This window comes from Liolophura sinensis, chromosome 12 (assembly GCF_032854445.1).
Source record: "Liolophura sinensis isolate JHLJ2023 chromosome 12, CUHK_Ljap_v2, whole genome shotgun sequence".
NCBI lineage: Eukaryota > Metazoa > Mollusca > Polyplacophora > Chitonida > Chitonidae > Liolophura > Liolophura sinensis.
In genome coordinates this window covers 21,352,603-21,378,285 of record NC_088306.1, presented here as the reverse complement: position 1 = coordinate 21,378,285, position 25,683 = coordinate 21,352,603, and the positions used below count along the sequence as shown (strand labels likewise).

Sequence of the window (25,683 nt, the reverse complement as noted above, 5' to 3'; positions counted from 1 at the left end):
CACGCTTAAAACAGATACAAGCAGACTTTGCAAATCGGTATCCTGGAAATGCCAACGGGAACTAAAAGCAGAAAGATAATCAGATCCTGAATCCGATATGTATCCCGGAAATCCAAATCCCCGTTTTTTTCTCCCGCCAGTGTCACTACATAAGGGGGTATTGTGAATTAATCAGAAAAAAGCAATAAATGTGAATCTAAATGTATTTAAAACAAGAAAAGAAATGTACAACCTGAATTCAGAGTTTCAGGCTGGTCGTTATCCTGGAAATAATACAGGGGTATGAATTTACCGTCACTTTCCCGGTATGACAAATGTTATAAGAATTTCAAACTATATTGCAATAACATAAATGATATAACCGCAATGTTTGCTCTGGTCTTGGCAAATGAACTTAATAAAACTTAATTTCGAAAATACGAAATTGAATCACAAATTAGGCGTAACGCTGAATAGTCTGGAAAGGGCCAGACATGCAATAGGTACTTGCTGACCTTGAAAAAATATACATAAATGTTCCAGATGACAAACCACCGGAACATATTACATGTATCTCTGAAAGAGTTATACTATAACCTTCTTGTAGAGAAGCTGAACACTGCAACAACAACTGTTGCGACAGCAACATATTCCGTTGCCACATCCACTTTGATGGAAGTGTAAGTTGAAGAAAATCAATTATTTCTAAAAAAACAAAACAAAAACAAAGTGTAGCTGTACCCACCGCAACGCACCGATAGACTACATATTTTTTGAGATTTCAAAAAGGTATAAATCCCCTTACCAAGCCATTATAAAAATTTGCAGCGTCAACTGTATGTGGATTTTCAGAAATCAAAACATCTCACTGAAAAACTATGACGCTCAAATTCACATACCTCATAAGCTCAGTTACCTCTTGTACTTAATTGAATTCATCATAAAACTTAATTGAAACAAAAAAATGGCAGTGATCATTGAAAGTTTCAATATTTACTAAAATAGGTTTTCCCTATATTAACGTTAACGACAACAACGCCTTCTTCGGTTCCTCTATACAAGGGTAACCGTTCATGAGACGTCTCATTGCTCATGGAGTTCATAGAAATTTTTATCACTTACATCAATGTGAAATTTGAAGAACCCATTTATAAACAAAGAATAAATATTCATATTGTAACGACATGGTATGGTTACATATTTTTGCTCTTTACATATTTTTGCTCTTGGAATATGTTCCAATGACCTGAATTACCTGGACTGAACTTTCTTATTTAACTACTAGTTGTTGTTGTTGTTGTCATGCGGATCGTGAAGAGTGCGGCTTCAGTTCCTTTTCAGGTTCGCTGCTAACTGCTCCTTTCTTATCTAATTTTGATTGATATGATTGGCGAGTTTATTTCACAAAATTTCTTCCACTTTCGTTCGCCACTCTATGGAGTACACTTAGCAATCGGAATCTCTTCGAAAATTTCGGTCGTTGAAACTTCGACTCTGAGGCGTAATATCAGGAATGTGAATTTGTTTGAAAATTCCAGCCCTTGAAACCTCCACTGTGAGGAGTTATGTCAGAATTGTCAGTGATGAGAATCTGTTCGGTGAATCTCCACCGTGAGGAGTAGGCCTAATATCAATAATGTGAATCAGTTCGAAATTTAAGCCGTAGAAACCTCCACGGTGAGGAGTGTGACGGTGTGGCCAAAAATTACATCCGTAGAAAACTTGACAGGAAGCAACCACCGATCCCCCTCCCCCCCTCAAACAACAAACAACCCCCCTCCAAAAAACCCAGTAAAAACAAAAACCAAACAAAGCAGATCATACAGAACAGTAGGTATGTTATCCCTCTTATATATACCTCAAGCTATAGGATTATAAAGAAGAGAACACGGCAGTCTGGAATAGTTTTTTTTTTAAATAATGTATACTTTTAATAAATCGCATGTGCGTGTATATTATTGATGATATCAACATCTGGCACGAGACAACAATGTTGTAATTAATGGGACAAAAATTTCGGGCTAGACATAAGTAAGGATCGCTTGAAATGCACCATATGCTTTACAATAATGACGGACTGCACCAGCTGGCATTCTTTGGGTATAGCAAGGGTATATCACACAATCGCCATGTCCGGGCCTTCGGTATCGCTTAAATGCCACAGTTGTAGTAACAGAATAAACACAAAACTATTGCATTTGTAATTGCGTAGTGGTAATTAACACTGTTAAACTTAAGGATCACGTCCTCCCATTATGTAACAGGTGTATAAGTTTAATTCGGTGCCAAAAAATTAGCATGTGTAAGCTATACACTGTACAAAAACTGTCGTCAATCTGCAGATAAACTGAAAGATCAGATAATTTTCAGGCCAGTGAATTCAACTGTAAAATCTACAGTGCAAACAAAGCAAAACATTTGCTGTAATCCTGGCTATATCTCCCTCTTCTTGTGCCGATCGAAATCCTGATTTTATCAGAATTCTGACTGACAGTACCTCATTGGAATGAAATGCTTACTAAATCTAGATCTTCCCGTGGTGAAATCCTGACTAAATCAAGATGCTCCTGTGTCGAAATCCTGACTAAATCTAGATCTTCCTGTGCTGAAATCCTGACCAAATCAGGATCTTCCTGTGCTGAAATTCTGAATAAATCTAGATCTTCCTTTCTTGACATTCTGACTAAATCTAGATCATCCTCTGGTGATATTCTGACTAAATCTAGACCATCCTCTGGTGATATTCTGACTAAATCTAGATCTTCCTCTGGTGAAATTCTACTAAATCTAGATATTCCTGTGCTGAAATTCTGACTAAATCTAGATCGTCCTGTGCTGAAATTCTGATTAAATCTAGATTTTCCTGTGTCGAAATCTAGATTTTCCTGTGCTGAAATCCTGACCAAATCAAGATCTTCCTGTGCTGAAATTCTGAATAAATCTAGATCTTCCTTTCTTGACATTCTGACTAAATCTAGATCATCCTCTGGTGAAATTCTAATTAAATCTAGATATACCTGTGCTGAAATTCTGACTAAATCTAGATCGTCCTGTGCTGAAATTCTGACTAAACCTAGATTTTCCTGTGCTGAAATTTTGACTAAATCTAGATTTTCTTGTGCTGAAATCCTGACCAAATCAAGATCTTCCTGTGCTGAAATTCTGAATAAATCTAGATCTTCCTTTCTTGACATTCTGACTAAATCTAGATCATCCTCTGGTGATATTCTGACTAAATCTAGATCGTCCAGTGCTGAAATTCTGACTAAATCTAGATTTTCCTGTGCTGAAACTTTGACTAAATCTAGATCTCATCATACTGGAATCCTAAGTCTAGATCTCGTCGTGCTGAAATCCGGACTAGATCTAGGTCTTCTTACAAGTGCTAAAATCCTGCCTTAATTTTGGTCATATTTCTGAATGAATCTCTCACTGAAATGAAATTCTAACTAAATTTCGACCTTCTTGCAAGGTAAAATACATAAATGTACATGCGTGTCATCTAATCAGTCTTTACGACTTAATCCCACAGCCAAATTCAGCTATTTGTTTCACTGTTAGTGAAACAAAGGCTTCTTATATCAGGAGAAGCTCTTGGACATGTTCAACCCAAAACACAAAATCAAAGAGCAAAGCTTTAAAATGTGCCATTAAATAGAAGTACACTTTTCAGCTATCAACAAAGGTATCACATTGTCAAAGGGAAGCAACTCTAAATGCATGTAAAATGAATTGGTATAGGGAATTATCGCCCACTGAACTTTCTAAATTATTAATTTGACTCATTTCAAAACCTTGAATTTGATTCAGATGAAAATTTATACCATTCTGCCACCGGTAGAGTCAAACATGGTGCTAATTAATTAAATTTACATATTTAACTTCATTTACAATCAATTTAAGTGGAATTATTGTTTTACAAGGTTTTTCACATCATGAACCTTGGGTGATGACTGAATGGTTAGTCATCATTTAATTACATATGGAGGGATATAAATCGACAGGAAAGAGACTTGTCGTCGCGCCATATGTACTCGGAATATCACGTCGAAGTCGAATAACGCTTCTTATATAACTGACAGCTAAGAAAAAATGCAGCACTCAGCAGCGCACAGTAATACAGTGAGCACAGTAAAACATTGAGCGCATTAATACAGTGAGCGCAGTAATACAGTGAGCGCAGTAAAACAATGAGCTCATTATAATGCATGAAATTTATAACATAAAATACTATGATAATGATCCTGAGGATAATTCACAACACCGTTGTTTATAATATGATTCACCAGTCAATAAAAGTAATTCATGTTGAGTTCAGGCTCTTTGGTTTATATCGCAAACTCTTTACGAACACGTATGCCAAATACATTGCAAGTTTAAAACACACAAGGCCAATGCCCAGCACTTGCATTTGCAAGGTAATGCAAAATACATAACAAAGTTAAAAACTGAAAAGTTTGGACGTTTTTGCTAATATTCTTTTTCCAAATCTTCTTGTATAAGCTCCACAAGCTGTCCTGATATATCGGAGAGTTTTTCACAGGAATCTACAAAGAACAAATGGCACGAATGTTTAAAATGTTTATTTATTTGACTGTTGTTTAATGACACGATGAATTTTTTACCAATATTACGGTGGTCCTATTTACGGGGTGGAGCTGGCCGGAGTGCCCAAAGAAAAACCCCCGACCTTTGGCAAATGTGACATACAGATATGTATGCACACCATACTGGTGGAAGATAAATGGTCGTCAATGAGAACTGAAACTACAATTTCCTGTCCAAGGTCAGGTTTGAACCCGTACCTTGTGTGTTCCGGCAACTGACAGGCAAGCGACACGGGTCAGCTCCCTAACTATTTTAAACAAGGGAGAAGCTTGCGTAATGATAATAGTTGTGGTTGTTAACAAACTGTAATACGGGAAGGAAATATCAAATTAGGACGACAGTTTTGCTGAGCCTTTGTGTTACTCGACATCTTAGATCTTAATATTTGGTTGATAGGACAATTGTACTTAAGGGATACGTGCAGTGGAAATAAAGAAAAGAGTCTATATGTGTTAAAATGGAAGAAAAAATGACAAAGACAGAAAATGTCAAATGGGAAATACGTCAAAGAAAAACAAGTGCAAGAGGCAGCTATTAAAAGTTTAATTGTTTCAGTTAATTTATGTATCTAGTAATAAGACAAACATCGGCAGGAATCTGCATCACTTACCGTCATACCGGAAGAGACGCCATGTTCCTTTGAGATCCTGCGCATGTTCATGATTCAGAATATCCTTCACGCGATCGTAGAGCCGACTGACTTGCTTGACACGTGCAGCAGAGCTTAGTCCCGCCTCCTGTCCACACTCCATGTCATGGATCACCGCCAGCGGGCTGAGATACTCCCCAACAAAGTGATACACCTGATTGTATGAACAGGTGAAATATATGGTCACTCATTTAACACGGTACATTTTCTCATTCGGTACCAAGCTGAACTAACCTTTATTTCCTTGTCTAATATTTTAACTGTTTGTATGAACAACGTTCTACCCAGTTTTCAATGAATAACACATGACTAAGGTCATACAGCACAGAGAGGAAAACCAGAGCAGCGACCACAGTATGATAGCTGACAAATGTGGTAGCTGGCAAATGGTCACACGTAACAGGTGAAGCACGTCCTCTTGTCAATTTACCTCAGCCATGGTTGTATTCTAATTGTTCATGCAAATGTAGTAGCAAAATTTTACGCCCTCAGCACCGTGGCTTAAACAGAATTAGGTAAATAAGATGCAGTGATGTTCATTGCAATTTATTTGGCGTCACTGATCTAGAATTGCTTAAAATGCAGTGTTGAAAATACAAATAACTTTAAAACGATCCAGAAGGGACCAGGCCTCGGGGATACTTAGTCCACCAGCAGAATCCAATACTCAGTTTGACCACAAAACGTCGTCGCAGAGACAGGAATGAGCAATAGTGTATGCAACTTAGGAATTACTTCCGGCGGATAAGGCGCCCTATTAGTGTATTTATTTATTTGATTTGCGTTTTATCCCGTACTCAAGAATATTTCATTTATACGACTGCGGCCAGCAATATGGTGGGAGGATGCTGGCAGACCTTTCAACGTATGACCGGAGAGAAACAAGAATGTGCATAATATAACAAAAATAAGGATCTTTGGACATCTATTTACAGGAAGTATTCAGAAATTTGTACAAGTACATTGTACATGGATGTGCATCTTTATTTATTTATTTATTTATTTATTTATTTGACTAGTATTTTACGCCGCATTCAAGAATATTTGACTTTTACAATTGCTGTCAGCCTTATAGTGGGAGGAAACCGGTCAGAGCCCGGAGGAAACACATGACCATGCTCACGTTTCTGGCAGACCTTCCCACGTACGACTGGAGAGGATTCAAACCGACTAAACTGGTGAGATGCCCCCGTGGGTCATTGCTCCACTCGCCCATGGAGGTTCCCCAATAGCCCATGTCAGTATAATAATGTACAGCTAAAAACTCGAGGAGTGCCATAAGCGGTGTTCGACACTGCGATTGGTCACAGCAGCTTTGTCATGCAGAACAAAATTGAAAACAGTGAACTTTCAGTGTATTTCAGTTGCAAGGTACAAATCGAATGCTATTTTCATTCGACTTCTATCATTCGAGTTGGAAAGATGTTTTTTTTTTCATCCGAACAGTCGTACTTATTTAATCAAAAGCATTATGAAAGTATACACATACATGTATAATCAATCCAAGAAAATCAGATTTTATTCACAGTTTGTGTTTCAAAGCAATAAAACATTAGCCCTGGACTAATTAAACAGCATAACGGGCACTGATTTGACAGCCATTCTTACCTGTCCAATTCTTTGTCTTTCAGCCTGTAGGGCACTAGTGCTGAACATTAGAGCCATTCTTACCTGTCCATTTCTTTGTCTTTCAGCCTATAGGGACTTAGAACTAAACATGAGAGTCATTCTTACCTGTCCATTTCATTGTCATTAAGCCTGTAGGGCACTAGTGCTAAACACGAGAGCCATTCTTACCTGTCCATCTGTTTTGTCTTGCACGCTGTAAACAGTGCTATCATAACTCCTTTTGATGTTTCCGGCTGCATCTCTTTCACAGGCGACACTTCCGGCCACTTTCACACCCGGGATTTCTTCCAATCTTTCCGGCGTCCGGCCACTGTCCGGCATGAAGATAAACATCTTGTGTGAGATCGTTCTGCGGTATTCCGAATACCAGTCGCTGTCCTTCATTCGACTCTTCAGCCCTAGTGAATAGGTACATTGTGACTTAACTGCTTGTATATTGTCATTAATTGCTTGTATATTGTCACTTAAATTGCTAGTATATTGTCACTTAATTGCTTGTGTATTGTCACTTAACTGCTTGTATATTGTCACTTAATTGCTTGTGTATTGTCACTTAATTGCTTGTATATTGTCACTGAATTTCTTGCATATTGTCACTTAAATTGCAAGTATATCGTCACTTAATTGCTTGTGTATTGTCACTTAATTGCTTTTATATGTCACTTAATTGCTTGTGTATTGTCACTTAATTGCTTGTATATTGTCACTTAATTACTTGTATATTGTCACTTAAATTGTTATTATATTGTCACTTAATTGCTTGTATATTGTCATTTAATTACTGAATTTCTTGCATATTGTCACTTAATTGCTTGTATAATGTCACTTAATTGCTTGTATGCTTTAAGTGCATGTGTTATTTGCATGTGTTATTAACACATTAATATCACAAGGTCGAGAACAGCGCCGATTTCACGTGACTTGCGGAGTATTCTAATATTCAACGGTAGTGTCTCTTTAATTCTAAATAATTATATTTACTTATTTAGTTTATTTATTTATTTATTTATTTATTTAACGCCACACACAAGAATTTTCTCTTATATAATGGCGGTCAATAACTCTATGGGTTTAGTGGGTTGGGTAATTCCCTGACAAAGGCCAGGTTTGAACTCCCAACTTGGATATCCTCGAAAGCTTATTGTAACTACCAGTGAATGAGCTGAATCACGGAGCATCCTATTTTCATAGAACTGTTTAATAAATGTCATTACATCACATCGTTTTGAGTAATACTATAAATCAATGACGTCTAATAAACTGCATGCGATATCAGCGTAATCTTTCGAGTAATACTATAAACCAAAGACGTCTAATAAACTGCTTGTGATATCAACGTAATCATTCGAGTAATTCTATAAACCAAAGACGTCTAATATACTGCATGCGATATCACCGTAATCTTTTTGACCTAAGCCCTGGTTAGAAGAATATAATAAAACCCTAAGTGAGGTGAACTGCCACATGTCATTGGTTACCTATAGCCATCTACCAACTATCACACTGTTGTCGTTGCTCTGGTTTTACTCTCCTTGCTAAAGTGTTTTATATCAGTAACATTTACGTAGGCTTACTTCACTTATGTTAAGAAATTTTCTGATAAAAAACACTTTATGATTAAATATCGCGAATAACCCCCCCCCCCCCAAAAACAAATAACCAAACAAACAAAAAAAAACAAAACAAAAAAACAAAAACAAACAACAATAACGTAAAGGCCCAGCCGAAAATAACCTGAACGGATAACCTACACATTCATGGCGACCACTCGATGCGAGAACGCGTTAGCATTTTATCGCTATAGGCTCTCTGATTATGATCTCAACATTGTTTAACGTCATATTCACGAAATTTGGACTTGTAATATGGCTGCCAGTTTTATGGGGACAGGAAACCCGCGTGCCCGGGAAAAACCACCGGCATTTGGCGAGTTACTGGCGAACTCTTCCACGTGTGACACATGTCACATTGCTGCAAGTGGCCTTCAGGGAACTTTATACAACAGCACACTAGACAGCACCGTCAAACGCTTATAGTCACCGAGGCCCAGAGGAGCTGTGATGGGAGTCAAGTACGTACGAAACTGAACCCACCCTTCATGTGGCCACCACATTAACAATTCGAACACGTTCCCATCCAACACACTATTACAAAATAACATTCTCCCATATACACGTAATTACCTGGAAGCACTAGCTTTAAATATCTGTAAAAGTAGCTCCAAGCAAATCCCTCCGCGACGTTACCAGCCGGAAGATGAGGCACCTTAACTGCAACTAAAGAAAATGGAAAATAATCCAACGATAGTGCATAATCTAACACGTCACACACAGAAAGCTGGAAGACCCCAGGATACCAAAGAAAACAGGACTAGCTGGCCCAGTGTCAGTATAATGTGACTTACTGGGTTGTCATGTCTTGTGTCTTCGGCATGATATTTCAGTGGTCGCAGCAATTTGGCGGTATGGATTCGCCCTGCCACAAGAAGACACAATAAATGTATATACGTATGCTTGGGGTTTAACACTGAAACAATTTTTCAGTCATATGACGACGAGAAGTCATATACATACATGTATACATACACACAAAAAATAATGCTAATTCAGGATGACTATAATGACAACGTAATTTTTTCTCCGTGAAACATGCATAACACAGTTCTCGAAAGTGGAGAATTTAAGAAATGTGAAAAATTCTGCTGTAATATGTATTTATTTCATTTATTTCGTTGGCGTTGACGCTGTATTGTAGAATATTTCACTTACACGACGGCGGCCTTGAATCTGTGACACCTGTTGTTCGAAAGTGTATTAGCTAATACTGGTATGAAGTCATATCTTATATTCAAATTTTCAGTCAAACTTAGCAGCCAATGAAGTCCTTTAAAGTCAAAGTATAACAGCGGCAGTTTTAGATCATATTAAATACAATGTTATACAATATTTTTAGGCTAAGTACAAAATTAAAGACTTGGCTTAAAGTTGAAGGAGAAGAAAACAATGACAATATAGGCTGAAAAAAGCACACTTTTTTCTATCTTGTGGTGGCTGCTGCATATTGTCACTTAACTGCTTGTATATTGTCACTTAATTGCTTGTATACTTTAAGTGCATGTGTTATTTGCATGTGTTATTAACACATTAATATCACAAGATCAAGAACAGCGCCGATTTCACGTGACTTGCGGAGTATTCTAATATTCAACGCTAGTGTATTCTTAATTCTAAATAATTATATTTACTTATTTAGTTTATTTATTTATTTATTTATTTATAATTTTGCTCGATTTTACCTCGCTATACACGTAAAGTCTGAAAACAGCAAAGCTGGCATAAATCGCTGAGTTCGTCGCGTCCTTCATCTTTAACACCCTGGAATTTATGCTGGGGGTGTGTTGCCTCTCAGCCAATGAGAGTCGTTTAAACTGCTCGGTTGTTCGAGGGAACTCGGAACCTACGTCCAACATTCCGGTTTCCCGATCGTCCAGCGGAAAACAAACTGCACTGTTTGCTACCTCCTGGGAAAAACGAGTTCTACTGGAAATGTACGAACTGCACTTCGGAGGTTTCCGATGGCAATTTTCATCCTAACACAGAAGACTTCAGGACTAGTTCTTTGGCAAAATGGAGTCGCCCACAGCGGATTTTGGCGCTGACTTTATTTACAATTTATCAGCTTGAGGTACATATTAGAATTTTTTGTGGCATGCACCTGCGAGGAAATGTATACCCTTTTCAATGGTATTTGTTTGATATTTAAATTTTCTTCTCCTTTAAATCTGGTATTAACTCTTAAACCAGTTTTGAACGACCGGGCCCAGTTCTGCTGATCCTCGCTTGTCTGCACGTGGATGCATCATTTGTGCGAAATGCCTAAAGCCTGCAGGTCTGTGGGCAAATGAATAATTAAATAAACTTATACTGATGTATCTGTATAGTGTAAAGTTTATGATAATCTCTTACCTGTTAACGCCCTGAATAAACGCTCTTTATAATCCATTTCTGTAGTTTCGACGTATGTTAGATTTCTACAAAAGTCTTTGATATCCTTTTCTTTGGGTGTTCCTCGTAGAACTGGTATTGGCTGGACGGATCGCTCAAATTCGTCTCTGTTCGGAACTCTCAACATCTGGAAGATCGTCAACTCAGGCGCAGAGGTTTCATCGGACATGATCAAGACGGTTCTCTTGGATCGCCTTATTATCTCTGTCATCTGGTCAAACATTGTCGTATTTTCCGTCAGATCTCGATCTTTGGCGGCGCATTTCATGTTTTTCTCTTTCTCCAGAAAGTTCGTTAATTCTATGGCGAACTTCCGGTCTTCTTCACCTTCTCCGTACATGATGAAAGCGTGATATTTCCAGTGCTGACCTAGATCTAGACCGTTGGTGACTTCCGGTTGCTCAACATCCGGGACACCATGGGTTTCTATAGCAAAATCGCCATTGGAAGTACTCTTTACTGCTTCAATGGAGACGCCTTCATTCCTAGAGCTGAAAACAAGCATGCAACGTAAACACTTATTTCCTTCAAGGTTAATCTTTTCTTCCAATTCCTTCCCCTCTAAAGAAAACCTTTCCGAAAAAGTTCATTTTCCAGAATCCCTCACTGAGACAACTGAGATAATGTCATCCACAAAATGTTTCAATAATTTTGAGTTTCTGATGGATACACCGCACAGTTTCAAGGGAACACATTTTGTGGGTAACAGCATTGAAAACTATAACAGGATTACGGGGGTCTCCGTACATTGCCAAGTAGTTACCGTGCTAGCGCAGAATAATTCCTCTCACCAAAGCTGTCTTTGTGAGTCGCTCATGTTGGTTTCCTTTGCGGTAGATCTGGGGATGGTCGTGGGTTTCCCTCGGTTTTTGCCCAGCTTTCTACAACCATAATGTTGGCCGCAGTCGTTTAAGTGAGATATTCTTGACTATAGGAAAGGCGAGATACAGTGGATATTGGGTAAAACAAATCACGCACAAGTGAATAAATATTGGTCACTAAATTCAAACCTTTTCGGATCTATGTCTGGAGATTGGTCAGTACGCACAGAAGCTGAAAAGAGAATTGTGAATGCCTGTTAACAGAGAGGAAATCTGCTAGAATATGTGTTATACACCTTACTGGTAAGAGAAAACGGCTGGGGTTTCTTGGAAGGCTATAACCATTTATTTCATTTTTCTGCTCCATTGTGATCAAATTTCGGGAATATTTTTTAGATTTTCTCTGTTTTGTTTTGATCCTGCAGGTATTCTAGCAAGATACCCCCTGATCAAGAAAACAAGCCTATGTTAAAATGAGGCTTTATTTTACAAAACTGAAAGGGTCTCCGTGGGCTAACGGTTAGTGGGCTAATGGTTAGTGGGGTAATGGGTTAGTGGGATAATGGTTAGCCTGCTAGCACAGCACAATGACCCAGGAACCTCTCACAATTGAGATGGCTGTGAGTTTGCTAGCTTCTGCTCAGGTCGTATGTGGGAAGGTCAACCAGCAACTCTGGGATGTTTGTGAGTTTCCTGCGGTTCCCTCCCGCCATAATGCTGGTTTCCATTGCATAAGTGAAATATTTTTAAGGCGTAAAACTCCAATCACTCAATCACTCAATCAATCAATCAATCAAACAAACAAACAAACACACATACAAACAAACAAACAAACAATCAAACAAGGGGGGGCCTCCGTGGCTCAGTTGGTTAGCGCGCTAGCACAGCCTAATGACCCAGGAGCCTTTCACCAACGCGGTCGCTGTGAGTTCAAGTCCAGCTCATGCTGACTTCGTCTCCGGCCGTACGTGGGAAGGTCTTGCAGCATACTGCGGATGGTAGTGGGTTTCCCCCGGGCTCTGTCCGGTTTTCTTCCACAATAATGGTGGCCGCCGTCGTATAAGTGAAATACTCTTGAGTGCGGCGTAAAACACCAATCAAATCAAAATCCAATCAAACAAATAAGTCAAATAAATAGAAAACTAAACCCGGAAACCCAGCAATTCGACAATCCCCTTCCAGAAATCCTCAGATGTGTAAAATGAAGGCTATACATGAATAACAGCAATGACGTCATTTTCCTCCTTACCGCCCACTTCATCGGATTCAATATCGGTACGTATATCTTCTCTGATCAGCTCTAATAGAGTTTTGGACACTGTCCCAACACCCAGGTTGTCTGCAAACACAGCATGGAATGCCAGAATGAGTAATGCTATGGCACCATCAGTTGTGATGATCAGGAAAAGTTTTGATTTTTACAATAAATAGATGCCGTAAGAACGGACATGCGTGCTGTTATCTCTTTTGTAAAACACCCTAATTTCGTTTAAAAAAAACTCTGAAATTCTATTGAAATTCTAAATATCTTTTTGTGTTCTCCAAAAACACAGCAATCACCCAAACGATTCTTGAATTAAAACATCCCAATTTTGGAGTTGGCAAGTTGACAACTGATCTACAAGGCAGATTTTATGTAGGTTGGCCACATGATCTCTGGGCTAAATATTATTTTATTTATTTATTTGATTGGTTTTTTACGCCGCACTTAAGAACATTTCACTTATACGACGGCGGCCACATTATGGTGGGAGGAAAGTCTCAATATACACAATGTGTCTGTGCTTGTTTAAGTGGTAACCCAAGTATATTCCACAGAGTGCATTTACTCACCCTCACTGTCATTATACAGAATGTGTCTGTACTTGTTTGAGTGGTAATACACAAGTATATTCCACAGAGTACATTTACTCACCCTCACTGTCATTATACAGAATGTGTCTGTACTTGTTTGAGTGGTAACCCAAGTATATCCCCCAAGAGTACATTCACTCACCCTCAGTGTCGTTATACAGAATGAGTCTGTACTTGTGTGAATAGTAACCCAAGTATATCCCCCAGAGTACATTTACTCACCCTCAGTGTCGTTATACAGAATGAGTCTGTACTTGTGTGAATAGTAACCCAGGTATATCCCCCAGAGTACATTTACTCACCCTCAGTGTCGTTATACAGAATAAGTCTGTATTTGTGTGAATAGTAACCCAAGTATATCCCCCAGACTACATTTACTCACCCTCAATGTCGTTATACAGAATAAGTCTACTTGTGTGAATAGTAACCCAAGTATATCCCCCAGAGTACATTTACTCATCCTCAGTGTTGTTATACAGAATGAGTCTGTACTTGTGTGAATAGTAACCCAAGTATATCCCCCAGAGTACATTTACTCACCCTCAGTGTCGTTATACAGAATGAGTCTGTACTTGTGTGAATAGTAACCCAAGTATATCCCCCAGAGTACATTTACTCACCCTCAGTGTCGTTATACAGAATGAGTCTGTACTTGTGTGAATAGTAACCCAGGTATATCCCCCAGGGTACATTTACTCACCCTCAGTGTCGTTATACAGAATGAGTCTGTACTTGTTTAAGTGGTAATACCCAAGTATATGTTCTAAGGTACATTTGAAGCGATACAGCTGTCGTTTCTTTTCATCAGAGCTCATCCGGGCGATTCCACCTTCCTCCATGTCGTTCATTGGAAGGACCACTGAACAAAACTCGCTCACAAAATAATACCATTCCTATTGCAGATGTAAAAAAAAAAAGAAATAAATATTTGAAAATACCAGTTTTTGAATATAAAAATGAAATGAATTTTCTTGAAACGAAAATAAACTTCTATTTGGCGTAAAGATAAAATGCTTATTTTAAACAAAACGTCTATGAAGTTTATTGTACAGTTTATCACATTAAACACTACATGTACATGTCTTCACACTTAAAAGTTACAGATTTCTTTGATAGCCTTGGTCTTAACACTTCACACTTTTACATCATTACCGAACAGAAGCCAACAATTAACCTTAATTCATAAAATTTGCACCTTGTCATCTTGTATTTTGTAAACGGAGTTACAATAATTCCTTTCCTTGCCAGCTCTCATCTTTGTTACACCTTCTAACGGCTTGTCAGCCACGATTTTCTCGTCCCAAGCAGTCAGTTTTGCCGGACATTTGCAGCTCTCCGGTAAAAGGAGGTACATTCTTCGTGGCATACGCGTGGGATCTGAGCGCCATTGTGGACTTTTCTGGATCCGATCACGAAGTTCTAAAAAGAAGGGAAGAAAAACTGCAATGAAACACTGAAATGTACAGGAATCTTTTCCATTCTATACAATTGTCAATTCAACTCAAATAAGCAATTTTGTTGCCTTTTCTAGTACTGCAACACACAATCTACATCTAATCTATTTATTGATTCAGGTGGTTTATGTTTTACGCAGTACTGAAGAATACTTCACCTTAACGACGGCGGCAAGCATAATGGTGGGACAAAAACAGGGCAAATCCGCCACTGGGTTGCTGGATAAACTTAACAAGTATGACAGGAGAAGAAGCCATCATGAGCTGGTCTTAGACTCACAGCGACCGTATTGGTGAGAGACTCACGGGTCATAGTGCTGCGCTAGCGCAACTATACTCGGCCACGGAGGCTGTCATATATCTCATAAGAACACACATGGTAATTATAACATTCTTGGTTAGCCTGGCGTTTTTCTCCCCTTGGGAGGGAGTCATTTTGTAGGACAGGCTTATTGTAAGGTGTGATCTGGTTGGTATTAGCTGAAACTTGGGTTGCTGCAGACACGAAGGAACCGGGTAAACTTTTCGCATCACCCGTTGCCAATCTGGCTCTTTCAGACCGCTGTATTGTTTAGAATAAAGATAAAAATTCTAAGGTCGAGATTATTACCACTGGCGTGTCAACAACAGGTTAACAGGGTGCTAGCGGGCGTGTAGATTGCTACTATATTGTAGTATTTGCATGAACAGTTGGAGTAATGTAACCTGACCCGAGGCCGCATTTCACCGGTTACCTGCGACCATTTGCCCATTATCACAATGTCGTGGTTATTCTTGTTTTACTCTCTATGTCGTAGTCTTATATATTTTGGGTTTGAAGATTTGGAACAGCTCAACAGGACTGCACGTTAAAGCATGTTTACAAGTGCCAAAAAAAAGCAGGAAAATTAACTGCATCCTAAAGGTCATAAGACAGTTCTAAAGAGGCCGAGAAGTTAGAAATCCGTGTGAGATCGTGTCAAGACTGAAAGTCGGCAATTTTGACGCTTCTTTGCTTTGCGACAGGCCATAGAAATGCAGGATAGACCATACAAAAGCAGGGGAATTCGGTGTCAGCATATCCAGTGACTGTCTTCAACATGGCGTTACAGTAAGGCAGCACTGTCAGAATGTCAGCACTGAGAAAAAAGATTTGCCCACCTTATCTCTCAACTGTTTTTGTAAGCTAAATATCTGTCTCAAGCATAATTATTTCATACTAACGTCATCGAACTTTCCGCTCGTCGCCTGCAAAGAAAGATTACATGAGAATTCCTTAAAAACATCATGTGGTCCGATTGCACCGAGATGCGCTGCATTGTTCATGTTTGATGTGGTTTCACGTTATCATTTGGTGTACACTAAGCTCCACTTACTTGGAAAAAGGATTTTGAGGTAGCCACTGTAGTAAGACCACGCCAAACCATGCCCCACATTTCCCACGGGAAGTAAGGATTCTACGGACACATCCGGACCTGCGCAAACGAAATTGATGGATACTGCTTAACAAGGGTCTTTGTAAAATGTTGACAGGACTGCGGGCAAATTTGATTTCAAAATATTAAATAAGTTAATTTAAAGTTTTAGATTTTATGCAGTTTATATCCGAGATTTCAAAATAGGCGATGAAGTTCATAAAATTTACAAAGTGAATCGCATTATCACCTTAAAATCATTGTCTACGCCATAAATAGTACGAGCTTCATATTTACCCAAAGGCAACAACTTGTGCTGTTTTTGGTAAATAGAGAAAAGTTGATGTGATCAGCAAATATGGATTTTTGCCCCAAAACTTTCCGGTATGGCCTCTTTAACGTCATACGAGAATGAACACAAGACATTGTGTGTTGGTTCAGTCCTTGTGTGGATTTTAGACGGGAGTCTTGGTGACTAAGCCATCCGCTTAGGTGCTCACATGAACGTTTTAGTAGTCACGTGCCTTCCATCAAAATGGTATACAACTTGAGCTAGATCTGAGATCCGTTTCATAACTTCCCAATAAGCTTTCAGAAATACAGATCTCACACAGCAGTCACCAAGCGATCTTTAACGTAAGTCCAAATTTCGATCATTAATCTTTTTTTTTAGCTGAAATTTGTTTTGCCATAACTTGCAGAGAATTACGTCCTCAGGCAATATTTTGACGTTGATAAGAAAGAAATAAAAGTTTTAAATTAATCTGAAATTTTGGCTCAAGGCTAAGATCGCTTCGTGACCCCGGGTCCAGTAATCGTCCATTCACAAATCCGGAACTCTGTCTTTTCCAGTGTGATATCCCCAATATGTCAAACATTTACGCTACTAAACGTGCTCTCTAACTCTGCATTAATTTTATCCTCATATCACCTATGCGTTATGGTTTTTATTATTCCCGCATAATGAGGAGATATGAATTCAGAATTATTTAAGATCACGGGACACTTGTTTTTGTGGCGTAAAGCGTTGATGCTTGGCGGACAGCGAATGCGACAGAGCTGAGATCGAGGTAAGTGAATGTAACGGTTAATGAAGAAGCTATGCTGGGAATGTGTTTAATCTATCTCATGCCTAAACTTGACTGTCCTCTGAGGATGAAACGTTGTGTGTTCCTCATTTACTTGCCAAAGGTTTAGTCCGGGCCATGCAGTATCCTCCAGTTACGAACCTCTGGCTGACTACTCAAAGCCAATTGTACTCACAAGGTAAATTTTAATTTAAATGCTTATTTTCCGACCAAATGAGCTAAACTTGTGAAAAACTTGTGAATATCTAACATGTCAGATATATACAATCTGAACTACTCAGCCCCTAAACCACCCTATGTACTGAAGTTAAACTTATACCCCACCCCAACAAATCCTCTCACAATAGACTGGTCATCTAAAGTTATCCGGTATGGGCAGATATAATTTCAGCTCTTACTTCACTTCCCCGCACTGAGACATGGCTATTTTTACTATAAAACAATGGGCTAGTTTGAGATTCCATCTAAATGCAATGCTAACCAATAATCATTTTCGTAACATCGTCTAGGAAACCAGCTGCCCTGCCATCTATACACTCCAACTGTCTCAACACATCGGGAAGCTTCTCTGTCGGAACGTCCAAGAGTACTGGGACAATGGCTAAACTGTCGTTGTCCATGGAGCGTTCCAGCGTCAGGGAGAGTTCCAGTGTACACCAGTAGCTCTTCAATGCTTCTGGGGAGATTACGGGAAGGATTTTTTTTGATGTCTCAATGGCTCTGATGATCTGATTATATATGGAATGGCCGCCGAGGAAATCCTTTTTCGCCATGCTGCACTTGAAACCTTTTTCTGAGAGCTTGTGCCACAGATTCTTGGCATACTCATAGTCAGCCTCACAGTGGGTGATGAAAACATGGTTGATAAACCCCTCTTCTAGCTCTGGCACGTCCCATGACTGATCCGTCTCTACATTTTCACTGTAACACGGTGCAAAGTTTACTTAAATGATTTGACCTTTTTTTGGCAAAATATGTTAAACCTTAAAAAGAATACAGAACTTCAGCCGATAAAAATTCAACCGATAATGTTGGCAGCAAGATGCATTTTTAGTACAGGACATTATTTTACGAAAAATTTGTGCTCAATATCTAAAACATGATCAAACAGAAATATTTTCAATTGCAATGTTAACCCTGCCAAGGTCAGGAAGCCATGAGATCGACATATTAGCGCATGCGCAAAGTATACATGGAATCTATGCGTCGAAACTAACATTCATATACCAGCCGTCAACCAAAAATATCCTTCACAGGCTTTGCTATATATGGATTTTTTTAAAAAATGATCATCAATATAAGGTATAGTGAATGACAACCGTCGGGCCTAGTGATTATTTTTTTATTTGATTGGTGTTTTACGCCGTACTCAAGAATATTTCACTTATACGACAGTGGCCAGCACCATGGTGGAAGGAAACTGGGAAGAGACCAGGGGAAACCCACGACCATCCGCAGGTTGCTGCTAGACCTTCATTTGTGCGGTCGGAAAGGAAGCCAACATGAGCCGACACTGGTGGGAGGCCCCTCGAGAGTGCATGGTGAGGAATACTCTTTAATAATTATAGCATATAGTCGCATTCATATGAGAACATCTATATGTCCTCAAAAAGGCTGAAACAATTTGTACCCACCCGAATACCTACCCATACAGTGTCAGACATCGCTAATGACATATTCAAGCAACTCGATGAACAGTGAAACAATGGTATCTATCTGGTATGTAGTGGAACTGAAGAAGGCTTTGTTGCCTTAACGCTGACGTTAATTCAGCAGTAATCAGTTTTATTAAACACCGATACAATCAGTGATGAAGTGTTAACAATTAAATCTTCGTGAGGTACGGTAGTATAGAAAGTAGAGAAATAACAAGTGGAGATGTCCTTATACAGTAGGTGTATTTGAGCGCCTAGTTCTTCAGTGAGACTTTGGGGGTTTTAAGAATACGGATACAGTTGAAGCTCGAAATCTTTGCAATTGCAATACTTTTTTTCCAAAATGACTACTTCTCTTAGTGCCTTCGTTAAGAGAGTGGATACAATCTGGTGGTGCAGCTTTTTGATCAATAAAGCGAGCCTTATAAGGGGATTTATACATTTTTGGAAGCCAGTAAAGTTGTGGTATATCGTTGTGACCGAAAGGCACGGATATACTCCTCTGTTTGAGACAGGACAGAATGTCTTGTGTTCCTTCAGAGTATAGGTTTGTTACAAAATACGTTGATGTTGTGGCAGTTGTTGTAGTGATCTTTATCTAAATTCACCTAAATTGGAAAACATTTCCAGTTTAGGTGAACTTGGTCCATCCTTTTTTCAAATCTTTCTTTTTTAAGAAAAGCTAATTGATTATTTCTTTTCCTTACCCTGTTGCCATGACGATCTCGTGTCCAACATCAGAAGAGACACGTGATCCAGTTCTGTGCTCGGCACGTGTAAAAGTCCATCGCCGAAATCATAACCCTGAGGGAAAGAAAATTAAAACTTTCTTGCACATGTAGGTCTTGGAATGGATCAGTGTTTATGAATGAACATTTGCGGTACACATTAATGCTTTCCCAGAACTTTCAACCTGTCCAGTTATAACAAGTCTGCGGTAAGGTAAAGCATGGATATAACGGCCGGCGGCCATGAGGGAAGGCAGAATGTGTCGATATACATGATAGACTGCAACATATGTCTCACGATCGATGTGCAGTGACATTAAATGTGGGGTAGGCGTAGGGGTAGGGCTAGGGTTAGCATTAGTGGGTGAGGAATGCGTGTAGGAAGTTAAGACTTTCATTATAAGGATGATATAATCCAAATCTGAACAAGAAGGAAAAGACTCTCTGAATATGAGCTAAAAAGCCAAAAATCATTTATAACTGGCAAATCACAAAAGATATGTTTTTTTTGTACAATATCTTAATATGTTTAAAAATAAACTTGAAATATTTATTTACATTTTCGCTAACGACGTTAAAGTGTCTTTGCTGTTCCCCCCGGCCCACACGAGAGAACTCCAAATTATAGTCCCTATTCACGACAGGTTTTCCCAGAAATATTAGGCCTTACTCTTTCAACCCCCGGGACCCGGTTCTCTGGATCATACGTGTAGCAGCATAAATTTCCAAAAATAGTCGAGTGACTGGGTCAGACAGACTCAGTTAACTTCTACTCGCCATACAATGAACACATTGTGACGAAGATTTATGGAAAGAGCAATTTCGTTATTGTGAACAGTTATTGTGGACTCTCCTCTCTGTGATGACAGCTGTGATATATTATTAACCATATCAACCTCCGTTAAGTACAGTTCCCAAGATCCAGTTTGGAACATGTGTGGTTGGGTCACTGCGTGTATACAATACAATACTAAATTAATTCCCTTTTTCGCACATAGAAGCATAAAAGCAGTTCCAATTCAGTTTATTGCACATCTTTTGAATCTGCCCCAAAGGAAAATTTTAGAATGCTGGCCATTTCCGACCGAGATCTTTAGATCTTGAAATCAAATGCATTTTAAGAACTGACAGTCCTTAACAGGACTAAGTGGCTGTGGAAAAGGATAGAACTAAGGGTACAAATACAGTACAGTACAGTACAGTATTATCCCAATCAATCAGTCCAGGGCCCCGGAAGTTCTTGGACTCCTATATAGCCGCAATCGCGTTTGAACGCGCTTTAAGATAAAAAAATATCCATCCTCAATGCTGTGATGAAGAAAGCCTGTACTGCACATTTTGACACAAATTTAGTATTCGGATCGCTTCCATACTTGACATGTATATACATGTACTTACTTTCCGATGTAATACCGATACGCACTATGTGAGTTATGAAATATTTACTTGAATAGCGCATGCGGATAAACTGAACAATGTTTATTATACATTGACCATAGTTATCAGGGCCTGTATTCATTCAAGATTCTTAAGCATTTCTTAACGCTAAAAAATTCTTAAACCCACTAAAAAATTCTTAAATTGCTAAAAAATAGTTAAGTGCCTTTCTTAAAAAAAAATTAACTGTTAAGAAATTCTTAAATTCTAAGTGTGCCCATGACCACCTTTAGCTTTTTCTTAAGTATTTCTTAAACAACAACAACTTGACGGCCGCTCAACGCTCTTCTAATCTGCTCACGTGACATCATGATGTACCAAAAAATATCTTTATTATTAGAGACTTCTCTCGTTGCTACGGGACACGCGTATGAGAAAAACTTATCTTTTAAGTATTTTCTTCGCTAAGAATCGCGTTAAGAAATTTTATGAATGCATTCTTAAATATTTTCTTAGCTAAGAGTAACTTCCATACTTAAGTATAAATTCTTAGCTGAATCTTAAGAATCTTTATGAATATGGGCCCAGGCCTGTAGGCCTGTGGTGGGGTCGTACATTGGCAAGCGGAACGATTATCCCCGTCAATTATAGGTGAGGATGCAGGGGCCACCAAGGCCCCGGAAGCTCCATGAATCCAGGCGTCCGGAGATATCTTCTACATGCCAGTTCGATAAATTAAAGTACAAACAGATGTACGGAGCCTTGAAAATATTGAAAATGTGTGTGCTAAGATGGAGATCATCTGATCGGGGAGACAGAAGCATCCATAAAGTCACAAAAGGGAATTCCTATCCAGCATTGTAATAAAAACCTAGGTTTTATATTCTTACTTTCTTTGTGATAGAAAGCATGCTGGCCTGGCTTCATAAAACATTAGCATCGTTTGTAAGTGTTATGGACTGAAAATATGCCATAAAACAGGGCAAATACAGGAGGCAGAACACATGCTGGGCGACTTGAAATTGCCCCCTGGGGCTCCACTCCCCTCCCCCAGCTCCATCCCATCCTTTTCATACGCCACTGACAAATATTTCATTTAAACGACCAGCATTATGGGTGGAGGAGCCCAAGGGAAACCCAGAACCAAACTAGACATGCTGACTGAATTAAAACAATACGTAGGAAATGTACGATATGCTGACTGAATTTACACAATAACCAGAAGATGTATGATGTGCTGACTGAATTTACACAGTAACTACCAGATGTACGATATGCTGACTGAATTTACACAGTAACTACCAGATGTACCATATGCTGACTGAATTTACACAATAACCAGAAGATGTATGATGTGCTGACTGAATTTACACAGTAACTACCAGATGTACGATATGCTGACTGAATTTACACAATAACCAACAGATGTATGATATACTGACTGAATTTACACACTATCTACCAGATGTACGATATGCTGACTGAACTTACACAATAACCAGCAGGTGTATGATATACTGACTGAATTTACACAGTAACTATCAGATGTACGATATGCTGACTGAACTTACACAATAACCAACAGATGTATGATATACTGACTGAATTTACACAGTAGCTACCAGATGTACGATATGCTAATTGAATTTACACAGTAACCAGCAGAAGTACAATATGCTGATTGAACTTACACAATGATCAGCAGGTGTACAATATGCTTACTGAACATACACAATAACCAGCAGATGTATGATATACTGACTGAATTTACACAGTAACTAGCAGATGTATGATATGCTGACTGAATTTACACAATAACCAGCACATGTATGATATACTGACTGAATTTACACAGTAACTACCAGATGTACGATCTGATGACTGAACTTACACAATAACCAGCAGATGTATGATATACTGACTGAATTTACACAGTAACTACCAGATGTACGATATGCTGACTGAATTTACACAGTAACTAGCAGATGAACGATATGCTGTCTGAACTTACACAATAACCAGCAGATGTACGATATGCTGACTGAATTTACACAGTAACTAGCAGATGTACGATATGCTAACTGAACTTACACAGTAACCACCAGATGTACGATATGCTGATTAAATTTACTCAGTAACTACCAGATGTATGATATGTTGACAGAACTTACACAATAACCTGCAAATGCATGATATGCTGACTAAACTTACACAGTAATTAGGAGATGTATGATATTCTGACTAAATTTACTCAGTAACTACCAGATGCACGATATGCGGACTAAATTTACACAATAACCAGCAAAAATATGATATGCTGACTAAATTTACCCAGTAACTAGGAGATGTATTATATGCTGACTGAACTCACACAATAACCAGCAGATGTATGATATACTGACTGCATTTACACAATAACTAGCAGATGTACGATATGCCGGCTGAATTTACACAGTAACTGGCAGATGTACGATATGCCGGCTGAATTTACACAGTAACTAGCAGATGTACGATATGCTGACTGAATTTACACAGTAACTACCAGATGTACGATATGCCGGCTGAATTTACACAGCAACTAGCAGATGTATAATATGCTGACTAAATTTACACAATAACCAGCAGATGTACGATATGCCGGCTGAATTTACACAGTAACCAGCAGATGTACGATATGCCGGCTGAATTTACACAGTAACTAGCAGATGTATGATATGCCGGCTGAATTTACACAGCAACTAGCAGATGTATAATATGCTGACTAAATTTACACAATAACCAGCAGATGTACGATATGCCGGCTGAATTTACACAGTAACCAGCAGATGTACGATATGCCGGCTGAATTTACACAGTAATTAGCAGATGTACGATATGCTGACTAAATTTACACAATAACCAGCAGATGTACGATATGCTGACTGAATTTACACAGTAACTAGCAGATGTACCATATGCCGGCTGAATTTACTCAGTAACTAGCAGATGTACGCTATACCGGCTGAATTTACACAGTAACTAGCAGATGTATGATATGCTGACTAAATTTACACAATAACCAGCAGATGTATGATATACTGACTGAATTTACACAGTAACTACCAGATGTACGATATGCTAACTGAATTTACACAGTAACCACCAGATGTATGATATGCTGACTAAATTACACAGTAACCAGCAGATGTTCGATATGCGGGCTCAATTTACACAGTAACTATCAGATGTATGATATGCTGACTAAATTTACACAATAACCAGCAGATGTACGATATGCTGACGGAATTTACACAGTAACTAGAAGATGTACGATATGCCGGCTGAATTTACACAGTAACTAGCAGATGTACGATATGCCGGCTGAATTTACACAGTAAATAACAGATGTACGATATGCTGACTGAATTTACACAATAACCTGCAAATGTTTGATATGCTGACTAAATTTACACAGTAATTAGCAGATGTATGATGTGCTGACTGAATTTGCTCTGTAACTAGCAGATGTATGATATGATGACTAAATTTACACAGTAATTAGCAGATGTACGATATGCTGACTGAATTTACACAATAACCAGCAGGTGTTGAATATGCTGACTGAATTTACACAATAACTAGCAGAATGTGCGATATGCTGACCGAACTTACACAATAAAGAACAGATGTATGATATGCTGGCTGAATTTACACAATAACCAGCTGATGTATGGTATGCTGACTGAACTTACACAATAACCAGGAGATGTACGATATGCTGACTGAATTTACACAGTAACTAGCAGATGTAGGATATGCTGACTGAATTTACACAATAAACAGCTGATGTATTGTATGCTGACTGAACTTACACAATAACCAGGAGATGTACGATATGCTGACTGAATTTACTCAGTAACCAGCAGATGGATAATATGCTGACTGAATTTACACAGTAACTAGCAGATGTATGATGTTCCGACTGAATTTACTCTGTAATTGGAAAGGCGTCTCAGTGAAGCAGTACGAGATATAAGAGTGGTGGAAATCCGTCCTGCAAAAAGGAGGCACATTACATGCATTCTAAGGATTCCTTCGTCGTCATATGACTGAAAAATTGTTAAGTACGACGTTAAACTCCAAGCGCTCATTCATTTATACACTCGTATGAACGTTATGAAGCACTCACCTTATAGCTGCTGCATGTACGTGACTTAAACCACGTGAGTACAGACACCAACAGGCTCGCCCAATCCACACAATTATCTAGGTCACTGAAGCTATCCGCGCATTCCAGGGTCAGTTAGTTTACAGCCATCTAGTGTCTGTACACTGTAGCCTCAAGGCTCCAATCGGTTGCCTTGACCATTCCTATTGTTCTTCTTTACCAGTGATTGCATGATGTTTGATTCACATTTCGGACATTCCGAAATGATAAATGTTACGTGGCTACAACTAGTGATA

At 38.8% G+C, this 25,683-nt stretch overlaps 1 protein-coding gene across 3 annotated transcripts; it reads right to left on the bottom strand.

Moving 5' to 3' along the window:
• Positions 1–1,841: 1,841 nt before the first annotated feature.
• On the bottom strand, positions 1,842–25,683 carry LOC135479118 (uncharacterized). Of its 3 annotated transcripts, XM_064758855.1 has the most exons (14): positions 25,409–25,683; positions 19,843–19,939; positions 17,962–18,401; positions 16,354–16,452; positions 14,740–14,963; positions 14,245–14,437; positions 12,940–13,029; positions 11,880–11,922; positions 11,661–11,750; positions 10,831–11,360; positions 9,049–9,141; positions 7,034–7,263; positions 5,198–5,390; positions 1,842–4,526 (listed from the first exon to the last, which is right to left on the bottom strand). In XM_064758855.1, the coding sequence occupies exons 2-14, from the start codon at positions 19,851–19,853 to the stop codon at positions 4,450–4,452; spliced, it is 2,313 nt and encodes a 770-aa protein (XP_064614925.1). In that variant the 5' UTR covers positions 19,854–19,939; positions 25,409–25,683; the 3' UTR covers positions 1,842–4,449. The 3 variants fall into 3 exon arrangements, 2 of the variants coding, with proteins under 2 accessions (XP_064614925.1, XP_064614926.1); XM_064758856.1 differs by lacking the exon at positions 11,661–11,750; XR_010445827.1 differs by lacking the exon at positions 1,842–4,526 and having other exon boundaries at positions 5,253–5,390; positions 7,034–7,175.

Bases quoted from the DNA above. Each gene is read 5' to 3' on its own strand.
- LOC135479118 (XM_064758855.1), bottom strand. The intron at 14,964-16,353 runs GTAAGTGGAGCT...CCTTCTTTTTAG, and splicing joins CCTCAAAATCCTTTTTCCAA to AACTTCGTGATCGGATCCAG. The intron at 14,438-14,739 runs GTGCAAATTTTA...CATCTGCAATAG, and splicing joins ACAAAATACAAGATGACAAG to GAATGGTATTATTTTGTGAG.